This window comes from Euleptes europaea, chromosome 13 (genome assembly GCF_029931775.1).
Source record: "Euleptes europaea isolate rEulEur1 chromosome 13, rEulEur1.hap1, whole genome shotgun sequence".
Taxonomy (NCBI): Eukaryota; Metazoa; Chordata; class Lepidosauria; order Squamata; family Sphaerodactylidae; genus Euleptes; species Euleptes europaea.
The window spans coordinates 8,052,584-8,068,696 of NC_079324.1; the positions used below are offsets into that span (position 1 = coordinate 8,052,584).

A 16,113-nucleotide genomic window follows, 5' to 3' on the forward strand; every position below is an offset into this window, starting at 1 on the left:
TGATTCTGCCAGGTAGCAATCTGGAGTGAAAGCCACTGTTGAATACTAATTCAGATTCATTCCAGAGGGGAGTCTGTTGCGGTCCAAAAAAACAAACAAACCAGGACTCTTGTGGCATCTTAAAGACTAACATAGTCCATTCATTTATTTCTGGCATGAAAAAGAATCAGAACAGAAGAAGGTTGAGGAGGAGGTGTAAGTTTCAAGTGCCTGGGGTCAATTTTTCTCGCTCTTGTTCAGTTGTCTCCTCAAACACATTCTTGATTGCCTGTGTCTTTGGAAGTGCTATTCCCTCCCCGAATCTAACACTTTTCACCATACTACATTCTGCTCAAGGACTGAGGAGTCAGCCTGTGCTGGGGGGGACGGACCGCATTCCCCCCTGAAGGAGCAGGGGGCTCAGAACTCAAGGGTGCTGCTGGATCCTGGCCTACTGCTGGAGCTGAGTGTCATCACTCAGTGCCTTTTAACAACTTCAGCCCATTCTTGAGAAGTATGACTTGGCCACGGTGATCCATGCTCGGATCACATCCCGGCTGGACTGCTGTGATGTGCTCTATGTGGCGCTGCCTCTGAAAACTGTTCAGAAACTTCAGCTGATCCAGAGCATGACACCCAGATTATTGTGGGCACTGCATACAGGGATTGCATCACCCCTGCGCTGAAGGATCTCTACTGGCTACCCATCTGTTTCCAGGCACAATTCACAGTACTGGTTCTTACCTATTAGGCCCAAAGTCTCTTGGGATCGGGGCACTTGAAGCACTTCCTGCCTTTAATAGTATAGCTCCTAGCCAATAGGCTGTGAGCTAACCACACTGAACTGCTAAGCAGAATTTTTCAAAAATATTTCATTTTGTATAATTTATTGGATCATACTTATGTTCTTTAAATTCTCCTCATGTCTCTTAAATTCAAATAAACCCCAAATAAACTTCACTTCTGGAACTGTGATAGCTGGATCACAACCACCCAGCAGAAATTGTAGCTTATTAGCTACAGGCATCAGGAATTAATGGATTAATCTGCAGTGTTCTTAATTGCTTATATCTTCTACAATAAAATAAGACATGCTCCATGGTCCTCATCCACATAGAGTAGGGCTTTTTAGAATAGCACCCACTCAAAATGGCTGTAAGTAGTGCATTGAATCTGGCTAAAAAGAAGGCTCTTCTGTAAACTGGGATAGTTAAGAAATCAATATATGGACAACAAGAATTTGAATATGTAAACCCCCCAAAAGCAGAAGAGCACACACGGCAGGCACGGAGAGTAGTGCTATTTAGGTCCTACTGGAGCAATCTTTTTTTCACCAGACAGCAGGCATATAGTTGACATAGTTCACAAAAAGGTATTTTCCAGTCCCAGCCTCTGAAGTTTAGCATCTATATACTCAAACCAGGGATTAACATAGGAGTCCTTGGATGAAAAACTTAGAAGTCTGCCCTCAGGAAGAGCAAAGAGAAATCTTAATCAATAGCTGAAGATTAAAGGCCACACTTTTGCCTCCAGGGAACATATCCCCAACTCAGCTCTAATAGCAATCCCTGCTATGCGATAAGGAGCACCCAGTAACTTTCTTAGAAACTTATGCAGAATAGCATCAAGACGCTTGCCTACTAAAGCGGCCCACAAAGGAACAGCATAAAGAAGCTGGATAGCTTTTTTTGCTACTTGAAGCAGTGCCTTCTCCTTGACTCTCTTGTAGGGTTGCCAGGTACCCGCTGGTGGCGGGCAAACCCCTGGCAATTGACCCCTCTCCCTGCCGACCACCTGAGGGTCGGTGGGCAAATGAGCACGCACGCGTGCATACTGCGCTCGTCACTTTCTGGTTTCGAACCAGAAGTTCCGCCTCGCGAGGGGCCTTATACCTCTTAGTCTGAGTGGTAAAGGGCCACTTTACCATTCAAACTAAGAGGTAAAGGCCCTTTGCGAGGCGGAACTTCTGGTTCTAAACCGGAAAGTGACGCACATGTGTCGGCGCACACGTGCACACTTACGCAAAAAAGCCTGCCGCCGGAGGAGAAGAGGGACCTAGCAACCCTACTCTCTGGCCTACCAGTTAAGATTGTGTTCTCAGTCCTGGTCTCTGCACCAAGCCTTTATGCAGAGGTAAGGAGGGTGGAAACCAGCAACCAGCAATTGGGGTTTTTCAGCATTGGTGCTTGCCTATGTGATGCCTCCCCCTTTGAGTCTCACCAGGCACCTACCTTACTTTCTTTTAGGCGCCAGGCCAAAACATCTCTATTTACCCAAGCTTTTAAGCTAAACCCTTCAATCTTTTTAGCTGTTTTATGGTCTGCTCTAAGCCTGAGACATGTTGTATTAATATCATTTTAAACTGCTCTGTTTTATCTCCTTTCATGCCATGGCTTGACTTCTTTCTTATTGCCATGTTTTATGGATCTTGTTTGTATTTATTTATTTTATTTGTTTGGCCATTTTAAAGTCTGATTTTACTGTCCGGTTTGTTCTATTTACTTGTTTTATTGTCGTGATTGGTTTCATTTTATTGTTTGAGTTCTGAGCTGCTCCAGGCAGATCACTGGAGGTGGTAGACATATTTCCTAAATAAATAAATGTACAAATTCTAGCCTCCCGAAGAGGAGTGAGAACTAGAAGCGCTCTCATATTACCCACCAATAAGTGGGCTGATAGGATAGCCAAGCCCCCACTAGGATGGGGCATTCTCTGCCCCCCACCGCTGATCAGCTGACCAGTGGAGGGAATTACCAGCAGTGGGGGGAAGCCAGCAATGTGGCAATGTCACTTCCAGCACACACCAGTAGTGACCTCATCGTGTTGCCAGCAACATTGCTGCCACAATGGGCTAGGTTCCCTCCTGCTGCTGCTAAGTCACCCCACCCTCTGGTAATTGCCCGTGGGGACCCGACAACCCTATGAGGAACTGGGACCATCTTTACTCATCCTAGCCGGGCTGGGCCTCCAGTCGAGCTATTTAAGCGACCTCTTGGGGTGGCACAATGTGGAGGGTGTGGCTGCACCTCTGAGGCTCTGCTCACTCCAAGCCCTCAGTGGCATGGGAGGGAACAGGCACCCCTTATTGGGTCAGGTCCAGCAAGAGATGAGTTATTCATCTACACTGCTGAGCCACAGCAGCTAAAGACCTGAGCATTCAGTTTCAGATTAAGCTGTCTGGACTATTTAAATACTTTCCTCTAACAGAGGAAAGAGTCAGTACCTTTGCAACGCCTTCCACTATGCAGCTAGAATCTTGCAGACCAAGCAAATGACAGCAGTGGCTCTTTTCAGCTGAAGTGTTTTCTGCACCCTAGTTGCAGATAATAACATCCTGACAAGACAACTGCTGCTTTCTCAGCTAAAAAAATCTGAAACTGGCATTTCCGTTTGCTTTGCCGGAGTAATTCTCTCTGACCCAGAGAAAGTTACAGTAAATCCAGTGGCCGGGCTAAGAAGCTGCTCCATTTTTTACTCTGCGTTTCTTGTTTTCATCCTTGTGGTTTTCACTGTGGGGGTTTGCTTCTGACTTTCATTATCACAGTTTTGCAGTTTCAGCAGGCTTGGGGAAATTTATTTGGTAATAAAGACTCTGTGGTGATTGATAACGAACTGGGGAGAAGCATCTAATTTGCATATTCCCCACTGATTACCATAAACATGGTGGACACCAGAGGGCAACTGAGTGCACTTTCGTAATGTGCGGTTCTTGTGTGAGATTATGAGGTCCTAGATTTTCTGTGAAATCAGAGATTGCTATTTTTATATTATTTGAATATCTTTGTTCAGTAATTTAGTGCCAAGAAAGATGTTAGCATTGAAGTGTGTACCATTTCATTCCCAGGAAATTATTTTTGATATATTAGGAAGTCTGACCAACTGCCAGTTGTGCCTTCTTATATGGATTACCTAACCAAGAACATATGGTGTGGCTTTTAACTCTCACTCTTCAGAAGTCCTCTTAAAATTATAAAGTAAATATTACAGGATGTGAAAACAGAATTGATTTGGAGTTTTCTTTATCTTTGCCTTGGTTTCTTTCTTTGCCTTGATTTCTTCGGGAAATCCCACCATTGTACTTCTTCTCTTCAACCATGAGGACTCTTTTCGAAATACATCTATACTTTTCAGTAGTAATGCTTGAACACCCACCAGTTTGGCTTACATCCTGTTCACTAGTTGTGAACAGGGAGCCAATTTTTTGAAGGACTGTTCATCTATTAATAAACACATTTTTAGAAAATGAGTGGGGCTTTTGCCCAACAGAGCTTCTGATTGGCTGATTGGTTGCACCACTACACAAAGATCTTCACTGTGTGACTGAAAGTAAGCTGTACATATGCAAAATAATATAAAAGGCATCCTGTTAAGCAGAGATTCTGCCTGAAATGTAGAAGCGTTTCTGTGGGTTATGCATAAACTCAGTCCCTGACATTTTGTTGTTGGCTCTGTCTTCAGTGGCAGCCATTTTGTGGTTGTGCCCCCAAACCTGTCTCAGAATTTCCAAGGTGCCTGCAGGCTGAAAAAGGCTGGGGACTCCTGATCTATATTATATCCATGGGAGGGAAGGAGGCATGGTATAGCCCGATCTCGTCAGATCTCAGAAGCTAAGCAGAGTCAGTACTTGGAAGGAAGACCAACAGAGAAGACTGCAGAGGAAGGCCATGGCAAACCACCACTGCTTCTCACTTGCCTTGAAAGTCCCTTGCTGGAGTCACCATAAGTAAGCTGCAACTTGTCACTTAACACACACACACACACACACATCCATGGAACATTTTGAATGTTTCAATGTGCTCTGCCTCAAAACTCATTTTTTTTCAGACAGATGAGTTTGAGGTGGAATGCCAGGCTTTGTGACAAGATGCTTCAAATCACCCCAACCTGAGCACCACAAGATTTAACATTTTTATAATTTTCGCCCACTGTTTCGTCTGTTTGGGGGCCTATTTATGGCCTTTCCTGCCAACTCTACCAATGTCCTGGTGATGCAGCAGAGACAGCCAATGAGAAACAGATGATGCAGCTAGCCCATATGCCTGCTCTGGGTCAGGCTGAGCTGACCTGGACCACAGAATCATCATTAACCAACTGCATCTTCTTCCACTTATTCGGCTAGCCTTCTTGCATTGTAGCAGAGAGGAAAGCATTGGAAGGGAATGTGACTCAGTGACAGAGCATCTGCTTGGCATGCAGAAGGTCCCAGGTTCAATGCTCAGCATCTCCAGTTAAAATGACCGGGCAATAGTTGACATGAAAGGCCTCTGCCTAAGACCCTGGAGAGCCATTGCCAGTCTGAGTAGACAACAGTGACCTTGATAGACTGATGATCTGATTCAGTAGAAGGCAGCTTCATTTGTTCAAATGGAAGGTATGAAAACGAGCCTTTCAGAATGCAATAAATCTGTCTGAATATTCAGCTTGTGCAATACATCTCCAGCTGCCGTTGAAGGGCCGGTCTGCACAATCTGCAATCTATCAAGATGAACACAGCCCACAAAATGTGTACGGTGGTGCTCAGGGCTTGACAAAACTTGCCCAGAACTGGCAGGCCACACTACCATATAATCCAGCTGTCGCTATCTACCAGGGGCAGTGCCTATTTTCAGCTCCCTACACCTCTGTGCAGGAAGTGAATACATTTTGTACACATGCATATATATGTACATATGTGTTGCACACACTGCCAATTGAGCATATATTGCAAGACTATTATGTATTGCTTGTATATCTTAAGCCCCAAACAACTCCCCACCCCAGCTTTTAAATCAATGAAAGTTGGCTATTACAAAGTAAAGCAGCAGTGCAGCACAGAGCATAGAAAACAGCAGTCAGGAAGTTATTCTGTGGGGTGGGGTGGGGGTTGAGTGGTGATCCTTGGCATGAAAATGTGGGTGTTGCAAGTAGGGTTGCTAACTCCAGGTTGGGAAATTTCTGGAGATTTGGGGGTGGGGTGTGAGAAGGTGGGGTTTGGGGAGGGACTTCAGCAGTGCATAATGCCATAGATCCCACCCTCCAAAGCAGCCACGTTCTCCAGGGCAACTGTTCCTTGTTGTCTGGAGACCAGCTGTAATTCAGTAGACTTCCAGGCCCCAGTTGGAGGCTGGCAACCCTAGCTGCAACCACATTTCCCTTTTAATCTGTGAAATATTGGAGTATGTGGGACCTGGCTGGCGGGTTGCATTCAGCTTGGGGGGTGGGTGTCCCAAATACTGCAAGCCTGGGGGGCTGTTGGCTCAGCAGCCAGGATCAAGCCAAGTGGTCCTACAACAGTGGGAGGGGCCGCTCCTTGGCTCAACTTGCTCCTGGGCCTTTCCAGATCTGCCCCCGCTCCCAATCTCCCAGACTCACCTTTGATGTGGAGCAAGGTGCTTTTTTCCAGCTCCTCAGTGCTGGTCAGAAAACTTCGGGCTCTGCACTTGTACAGCCCGGCATGGGCTTGAGAAACATTCTTTATATCCAGTGTCAAGGAAATGGAATAGTTGTCGACTCTCTGCCGTGTTGAGGCGAATGGAATGGCCTGCGAGGTGGGATCATACCAAGACAGGTGGTTGTAGATGTACCTGTTGGCTTTACAAGTCATTTGGACGTTGCTTGCCACGATGGCCGTGATCTGTTCATCAGTCTGTAGCTTGGATGGCATATCTGAAGTAGGAGAAAAGGACACACAACACAGGACTTGACGTGCAACTGAGAAGATCAAAGCAGGCTCGCTTTATTGTTGGAGGTCAACAGGCTGGATTAATGTAGGCACAGGAGGTCTGAAAACATGAAGCTGCCTTCTACTGAATCAGAACCTTCATCCATCAACTCAGTATCATCTACTCAGACTGGCAGCAGCATGGTGTAGAGGTTAAGAACGGTGGAGCTGAGAGAGTTCGGGGAGAACTGTGACTAGCCCAAGGTCACCCAGCAGGCTTCATGTGGATGAATGGGGAAACCAACCCAGTTCTCCAGATTAGTGTCCTCTGCTCATGTGGAGGAGGGGGGAATCAAACCCGGTTCTCCACTCCTAACCACTACACCATGCTGGCTCTGCTGCATGTGTATGTTGCTGGGCAGCCGCAGCCCCTCTGGAGAACCTGGTTTTAACCATTTCAGGTACGTCAGCTGCCTTTTCAACGGTTGAACTGAGATGAATACATTTATACTGCAATGGAGTTTCTTCCATTACCATCTGAAAACTGCAGTAAAGTAGGGTGTTTGCCAGTCCATCTACTTGAAGCACCTTCTTTCCCTTTTTTGTTTTTGATATCCAGCCTGTAACTGAGGTATATTCACAGCTGGGTAATGCTTGGTTCACAGGAGACACTGGCCAGGCTTCAGCCTTGAGTTTCAAAGAGACAAGATGCAGATGACACATCTTCCTCTGTCCATAAAATACAAATTGCAGGTTCATGAAGCCTCAGTTTGCCTCAGGGACATGCAGGGACAGAAGAGGGAGGTTAACCCATAAACCTCCCTACACCCCAATTATTAGCATTTTAAAGGAGAAAAGATGTGTCCTTGGGACATATGGAGAGAGCCCAATTTTGACTAGCAAAACCCAGCACCTCCAATTCAAAGAATCCAGCAGTAGGAGATCTGAAAGGCCTCTTCCTAAGACCCTGAAGAGCTGCTGCCAATCTGAGTAGATAATACTGACCTTAATGGACCAAAGTACTTATTCAGTAGAACGCAGCTTCATGTATGTTCATGTGATTGAAGGATTAAACTCCCTAAACCCTTCCTGCACAGCCCCAAGGCAAACTGAGGTTGCATGAGCTGCAATTTTGATTTTATGGTCATCTAAGATTTTTTGCCATGAGGATTTAAAAGGGTCATGCTTCAGAGAAGCTAGGAGCACCTTGGTGCTAAAGCAAATTACATCTGCAAGTTCTTTGAGTATCCTTGGATGCAATTCATCTGGCCCTGAGGACTTTGTTTCATTTAAAGAAACTAGATGTTTGTTCACTACTCCACTGCCAATCCTATGCTGCAACTCCTTTCCCTCATCATGTGTTGTGTTTATGCCATGTTGAGCACAATTTCCCTCGCAAGAAAAGACTGAGGAAAAGTAGGAATTGAGCAGTTCTGCCCTCTCTTCATCTCCTATTACAATTTCACTTCCAGGTCCCTGCAATGGGCTTATCTTGTTCTTGTTCTTACTCTGTACATAGGAAAATAACCTCTTTTTTTGTGTGTGTGTTTAGCATCTCTCACAAGCCTGAGCTTTAACTTTCCTAACACTCTCCCTACAAGCACTAGTTATTTGTTTATATTCCTCTTTGGTTATAAGGTCCTCCTTCCACTTCCTAAATGAGTCTTTTTATTTCTCTAAAAAGCTGTTTATGGAGCCACCCTGGCCTCTTTAGGCTCCTCCCACTTTTCCTCATAAGAATGGTTTGGGATTGCACCTTCAGTATTTAATTTGTAAGAAACTCCCACCCTTCTTGAACTACCTTCTTAAGTATTTCTGACCATGGGAATCTACTCAGCATAAGTTTAAGTTTGTTAACATTTGATCTCCTAAAGTCCAACCTATATGTCTGACTACATACAGTTTTTCCTTTCCCCAAAATTTCAAGATTACATGGTCACTACTACCCAGAATGCCTACTACTTTAAACTCATCAACCAGTTCTTCCCTATTGGTGAGAATCAAATCTAAGGTCATTTTTTCATGAGCGGCGGACCCTAATCTGGAGAACCGGGTTGTATTCCCTACTGCTCCACATGAGCGGTGGACTCTAATCTGGAGAACTGGGTTGGTTTCCCCACTCTTCAACATGAAGTCAGCTGGTCTAGTCCTTGGGATAGTCACAGTTGGCTAGTCACCTTGGGCTAGTCACAGTTCTCTATGAACTCTCTCAGCCTCTCCTACTTCATAAGGTGTCTGTTGTTGGGAGAGGAAGGGAAGGAGACTGTAAGCCAGTTTGATTCTCCTTAAAAGGTAGAGAAAATTGGCATATGAAAAAGCCAACTCCTCTTCTTCTTCCCCTCCTTGGAGATCTTCAGGAGGCGCTGCCAGGCCTGCCTGTTTGCCAGGGGTTTTGAATTGGCAGGCATCTTTCAAGGGGGGAGGGAGGGAGGGAGAGATTAGGGGTTTGCTATTTTATTTTGGTTTTCACTGAAAATGTTTTTAACTATTATTGAAAGTCACCTTGAAGCACGAGGAAAGGAAGGATATAAATGCTTTAATAAATAAAATAAATAAATAAGATGACCCCATAAAGAATGTTACACACACAAAAGTTTTCCAATGTTGGCCATAACGGTAACTTGTATAAGAATTTAAGACCCACTCTCTTTTTTTTGATGGCATACCTGGGGAAAAATTGAGTAAATACTGTAACGATTTTTAAAAGTTCGGCCTTTGTGTAAGACCAGCCAGCTAGTCATTGCCCAGATAGGCTGTCCTCAGTCTTTCATCCCCCTAGGGCCATGATACACGGTTTCTGAGTTATGTTTTGCTAAGGAGATGGCATTATGACGCAGGTGTAATGCTCTGGGACTGGCAGCGGAAGGGGTTATATTTGGGTCTCACACTGTGACCTGACTACAAATCCTGCCATTGTTAACAGACGTTGTACGCGAACGTTTCTATGCAGGGTACTAAAATATTTACCCTTAGGTGTTCTCCCCACCACTCCAGATATTTTATTTATGTTTCTGTTGGCTGGATGAGTTACATGCTTGTCTTTCTGGAATTATTTATGAAACTTCAGCAGCTGTAAAGAGTTTCTGCCCAGATCAGCTGGACCTGAATTATAGATGATCCTTCCTCTCTCACCCAAGAAAGAAAATGAAAGAAACAGCCACTTGAGATGACTGAAAGTAACACTCCTGCATCTCCAATGATAATTCCTTGCACGTGCCACTCCATGCCCTCATACTTCCTTGGCAAAACAGGTTTGGATATATACTTTTACCAAGAGAGTATGCCATCTTCTCTGACCCTCAGCTTTTAATGAGGAATATGGGCAAGGGGTAATATCTGGCCTACCTTATGGGTAGGCTTGCCAACCTCCAGGTGTTGGCTGGAGATCTCCCGCTATTACTACTGATTTCCTTCTTTGATTGAGAGATGAGCATACTGGGTCGTGGGAACGCCATCAACATTGTTTACCTTGATTTCACTAAAGCTTTTGAACAGGGTCCCCCATAAGCTGGTGCACTGCAGACTAGACTCTAGGATAGTTAGGTGTATAGGAACTGATTAGAGAACAGCACCCAAAGAATGGTTGTCAATAGCATTTCATCTGATTGGAGGGAGGTGTCCAGTGGGGTGCCACAGGACTCAGTTCTGGGCCCGGTACTTTTCAATATTTTTATAAATGATCTGGATGAGGGGGTGGAGGGACTACTCATTAAATTTGCAGATGACACCAAATTGGGACGAGTAGTGAACATCTCAGAAGATATAGAATTCTACGAGGTCTGAACACACTAGAAAAGCGGTCAGATGTGAACAAGATACAATTCAACGATGCCACCACCAGAAAAGCCCAACCCCCAAATCCGCCAGACAGAGCAACAGAAAGAGGAGACATGGAGTCAGCAGATATCGAAGGACTTCACCGCAGGGAACAGGGGAAGGGATGCCTTAGATGTACAGGGTCCAGCATGTCTTCTCCTACAAGTGTACATAGAATGTTTTGCCTTTTTGCCCCAAAATTACAGCAACTGGTTTTTGTTTACACTAGTGATGTATGAACTCTCCTCCACCTGATCACAAATTGCAACTGACATTCCCAAACAACAACAAAATCCTCACTTTTTATCAAATGTTCTAAATTGGATTACAAATACTTGGCATACACACATTCTTGCACTTCTCATTGGGAACTGAGGTTCTGGGTATGGGCGTGAGGTATTGGTGCAATGATCTAAGTACATGTCCCATGATTCTAAGCACGTGCCAATGGCAGATGTCAACCAGTTGGCTAGCGTGATGATCAACAGTCTTGACTGCATCGATGCGACAGCGGCACATACTCTCAAAACAAATATTAGACAGATACTAGAAGAGTGATACCTCCCCAAAGAAAGGACACTGTAACATTTGCATGACTATCAATGTAGCCGCTCTATCAAGATCTTCCTGAAGATCGGAGACCAAAGACAATGACACTCCCCTTCACACCCTGAAATTAGTCTGGGAATGGGCTAATCCCACCTTTTAAATTCTTCTTCCTATCTCACCCACCTGCACCTGGCAGACTGCTGATATCAATAATTGCTCACTACTTGCCAGACACTATTATTCTCTGGATTGTCAGCTCTTGTCTTTTCACCCTGTGATATTTCTGTACTTGAGAAGCAATCATACCTTTGTGCACCCTGACCACCCATTCTGGTGAAGTAATCTTGCAGAATTTTAGTATAAATATAGCCACCCTCACATTGGCAACTTGTACTCGTTTTCCTGGATCCAAATGACTGCCCCGTGCCATAGTACGGTCTTATCGTGAAGCGCTGGTCACTCATCAATTCCGTTGCTGCAGCCTCTCTCCTTGGAACTTCTCGCAAGACCTCTGAAGATAGCTAGTCAAGTTCTTTATTGTTAAAGTCTACAACCAGTATAGGTAGCTATAACTTCCAATCACCCTATCCCAGTTAGGCATCCGCGTGTGTTTGTATTGAATTATTGTGTTCTTTCTCTCTGTGTGTGTACCCTTTTCATTCCCCTTAATAAAGAAAGCCTGTTTTACTGTTTATTTGCTTTAAGCTAGTTTATTCTTTCCGATTTGCTCATCCTTCATATACATAGGTGAAAGACCTCGCTTTAAATCAAGCCTCTCGTTAGAGCTCTAAATTTAGTCTCCAATAAGCTAATCTCCCCATCTAAATATTGGAGACCCCAGCAATCCCAGTAACAATGTTGCCAGCAATGCAGGGGGTGCTCTGGTATTTGGGGGAAACTTTATGGTAAAAAAGGCATCTACCATAGAGTTTTCACCCAAATGCCAGAGCTTACTTCATTGCCAGTATCGCAATATCCACTTTTGGTGTGTGCCAGAAGCAATGTCTCTGCGTTACTGGTGACATCACTGCGACACCAGCCTAGGCCTTCCCGCACTGCCGGTAAGCTCCCCTGCTGGGACCTGGCAACCCTACGATTTCACTAAGGAGATGACGAAGCATTTTGGGGTGGGGGACAAGAGAGCAAATTCTCTGGAGGGAGGCAGGGATTTTCACCGGGTCCTTCTCAAATGTCCTGCCCCCCCACATCTCCCCATCAATTTCCCTGGGCTCAGTCACTCTGCACGCAGACGGACTCAGCCCAGGGCCCAGATGTGATTTTTCTGGGACCTGTACAACCTTGTAACACAGCCTCCTGAACACACAAGATTCTATCATGTACCAAAAATTCAATTTTATTTCTATAGTATCATCTACGGACCATGTTTTGCTAACAGACTTGCAGGGTGGGATCCTACAGTACCTTGAGTGCTGGTAGAGTGCCACTTCTCACACCCATATCCCTTATGCATAGGGTTGCCAACCTCCAGGTGTGACCTGGAGATCTTCCAGAACTATAACTGATCTCTAGACAACAGAGATCAGTTCCCCTGGAGAAAATGGCTGCTTTGGAGGGTAGACTCTATAGCATTATACTCTGTTGAGAACCATGCCCTACCCAAACCTTGCCCTCCCCAGGCTCCACCCCCAAATCTCCAGGAATTTATCAACCTGGAGTTAGCAACCCTACTTATACAGCAGCAGGTTCCACTACAAAAGCTATAGTATGATGCAATCTAATGCCGGTTGGAGCGGATGGGGCAGTGCCATGTTAACACACTGTTGGGAACAAACGAGAGAATAAACACTGGGGCCAGAAGAGCTAGATTCGAGTCCACTAGCACCTTAGAGACCAACAAGATGCTCAAGGTAGAAGCTTTCGAGAATCAGAGCTCTTTTCATTAGATAGAGAGCTTTGACTCTTGAAAGCTCACACCCCAAAAACCTTGTTGGCCTCTAAGGTGCTACTGGGCTGGAATCCAGCTAGTCTACTGCACAACGACAATACCACCCTGAAACACTGTATGCATAGTTGTTCTGGGCCAGTTCAAGCAGAGAGGCGGTGCTCCCAAGAAGCATCACACTGCCACCGTTGGGATTAGAGAGACAATGGTGTGGTCAGGGATGTGCTCTGGGGTGGAAATCTGGGGAACAGGCCCCAGGCTCAGCAAGCAGGCCCCCAAATCAGGCTGTGGCTAGCAAGCCATATTAAGCATAGTTACTTCTGAGTAAATATACACAGGATCAGTTTGTACCAAATGTGCTTATCGGTGGGGACACTAAGATGGGAATGAGGCCAGCTTGCTAAATGTTCATTTTGTGCTTCTGACTTGAAATATATGTTACTATCGTGTGTGTGTGTGTGTGTGTGTGTGTGTGTGTGTGGTGGGAGATAAGAGAAGTAGGTTTGTTAACCTCCAGGTGGGGACTGGAAATCTCCTGGAATTGCAAGTGATCTCCAGGCAACAGATGAAAGGTCCCCTGGAGAAAGTGGCTGCTTTGGAGAATGGACTCTATAGGTGATAACACGTGGCTGTTTTGTCTTGCGATTCTCCTGCAAATGTAGCAAATCTCCATTGTCTCCCACCTGTGGGTCCAACCCATTTCCGTTGAGAAACTTTCGCTGGTTTTCCAATCCCAGTTTTGTCCCGAAAGTAAATAAAGAATTGCCACAGTTCCGAGTGCTTTGCTGGTACGTGTTTCGGCTCGCAGGTCGACGCCCCTTCCTTCTGACACTCCCCCATTGCACTTCCCCCCTCCCACTCCTCCTCTCATTTCCCTCTTGGGGGAGCTCTGGAACATGTCCACCATTGCCTGGAACGCCCGTAGATCTCCTGAGCGCTCCTTCTTTCTTAATTTTTTTAAAGGAATTTTTTTTGACAGTATGTTGGTATACCAACGAATTGGATTGGCGGGCATGTCGTGCTTCGGTTTTTGATAAAACAGCAGTAACAAGAAACTCGGAAGTGGGGCAGTGTGGCTGGGAACTTTGCCATTGCTCCCCTATACACACACACACATGCATACATCCCTCTGCTGCAGCAGCAGCTGCTGCAAAGGGACACGCAATGCGGGAAGAAACAAGAGTAGGGCTCCGCCCCCTCCTCGCCAGGAACGAAGAGGCAACCCTCCTCCAAGGTCTGTGGGACACCCCCCCCCATCGGAGCTCTTTCACTGCCCAGGGGAATCAGCGCCCACCCGCCTGCCTCTCTGGTTTCATTTTGCAAAGGCAGAGAAAAACATTTCTGAGAGGAGGGGGGGAGAGGTCTAAAACCATGCTTGCTAAAAAAAAAACTTTTTTTAATGCTGATATGATGGCATACTGGCATGCCAGTATTTTAAAAAATCACCCGTAAAAATAAGCCCTTGGTGTTAGGTCAACTCTTAACCAGCATCAGCCAATCACAATGCGGTGATGAAAATAATGACCACTCCCCTTCTATCCCTTGGCGCTGCACATGGTAACATTCCTCCCTGATCATTTGCGGGATTGATACAGGGCGGAGTTCACCACACGTTCAGTTTTTTGATCTCGGGATAGAAAAGCATGAGACATGAGAGGGACAAATCAATGGCATACTAGGCATGCGTAAACGGCCTATGGCATCATACCTTACTGAGGCCCTTCTCCCCAAAACCCTGCCCTCCACAGCCTCCACCCTCTAAATCTCCGGGAATTGACCATCCAGCATTGGCAACCCTAAACCAGAGTCTAAAATTACTTATCTGCACCACTGTAAATGGACCAAAGGTCTAAACCAGCAGGTTTTTTCCTAATGTTCTTAACATCCTAGCATGCCATGTCATTTTATCCCCAACTCAACTTTTCTAACAAATTTCCCAGTTTCTTAGCCTCAGTCTTGAAAGTGTCACGGATGCTCTTCCCTTAGGAGCACCAGCTGAGGTTTTTTTATCCTTCTGCCGAAGCTAATTTATTTATTTTGTGTTTTCATTGAGCTTTCTGCAATTTTATTCCAACTATTTTTCAAGGAAAGTCTGCTGGCTGTAACTGGGAAGAGAAAAGGTACTTCTCTCTCTATGTACTTCATTGTAAGATGAAAAATTTGCCTTTGAGAATACATTTTTATTTTGCTTGTATTTTGCATGACTTTGTTTATATGCTCTGGACATAAATGCAATTAGCATCCTTATTCTGAGCATATGCAAAACTTCTAAAAAAATCCCCTGTAAATATATGCCATGTGGCATTTTCTCTTCTGTCAACAGCCTCTGTATTTTTGTCTTTGTTTTTTATTACAACTTAAGTCATTTGAAATGGCTAGGAATTCCCTAACGCAAATGGGGAAATGCGCCGTTGGGAAAGGTAAACTGTCAGCATAAATCAAAAGGAAGTCTGGTTTCATTTGTATTTACAAGGAATTAATTGGTTTTAATTTCCTGTCCTTTGCACAATACTCTGTGTAATTTAAAACTGATGTGCTTTTGCGCGCTCCACAGCTGAGCCTGCCAGAGGAGGCTGGGTTGCTTGCAGTCAGAACAGACCGGAGAAATCCACTTGCCAATCTGAAACAACACAGGCCCTTTACATGTCCCCATAAACATGTCTGGAATGAACACACTGCCTGGGGCAACTGTTTGTAACTCCCCCTCTTTGGGAATTTGGCACCAAGTTTTATCAAGTTTCACTAAGGTATGACTTAAAAGCTTTGTATAAAGATATCCAGTTGTTCCCAAAGGGCAACATCTAGATAGAAGTTCTCTCACACAAGCACAGGCTTCTGTTTCTTTCCATGGGGTTTGTGCAGGAAAGCTTCCTGCTGGGTTGCCCTAAAGGCCCTCAAGAGCTAGAGATGGGGCTCTAATCATTATTACCAACCGATTTCTAAAAATTATTATGATGTCTCACTAAACAGTAGTGCTCTCAACAAATTAAAAATGTTGAGTAAAGTAACTGCCGTTTCGTTTCGTTTCCAGAACTGCATCAGAACCAAATAGCCTCCAGACATAAGCAAGTATCCCCTTGATTTGACTGATTCGTATTTACCACTGTTGATGAACACTGGCCCCTGCCAATTTAGCAGGCTAACGTTTTAATAGGACTGCATGAATGGCTGCAGTCCTACGAAACACATGCTGTTGCCTTGTACTAGCCTTCTGAACAGGAAATGA

General features: G+C 45.0%; 1 protein-coding gene across 1 annotated transcript in view; it reads right to left on the bottom strand.

Annotated features, from left to right (window-relative positions):
• LOC130486469 (vascular endothelial growth factor receptor kdr-like) overlaps positions 1 to 16,113 on the bottom strand; it is a 194,306-nt gene that overhangs the window by 78,552 nt on the left and 99,641 nt on the right. The window contains exon 13 of the mRNA XM_056859739.1: positions 6,331 to 6,624. Within this exon, the coding sequence (XP_056715717.1) occupies positions 6,331 to 6,624 (294 nt within the window). The remainder of the gene's footprint in view (positions 1 to 6,330; positions 6,625 to 16,113) is intronic.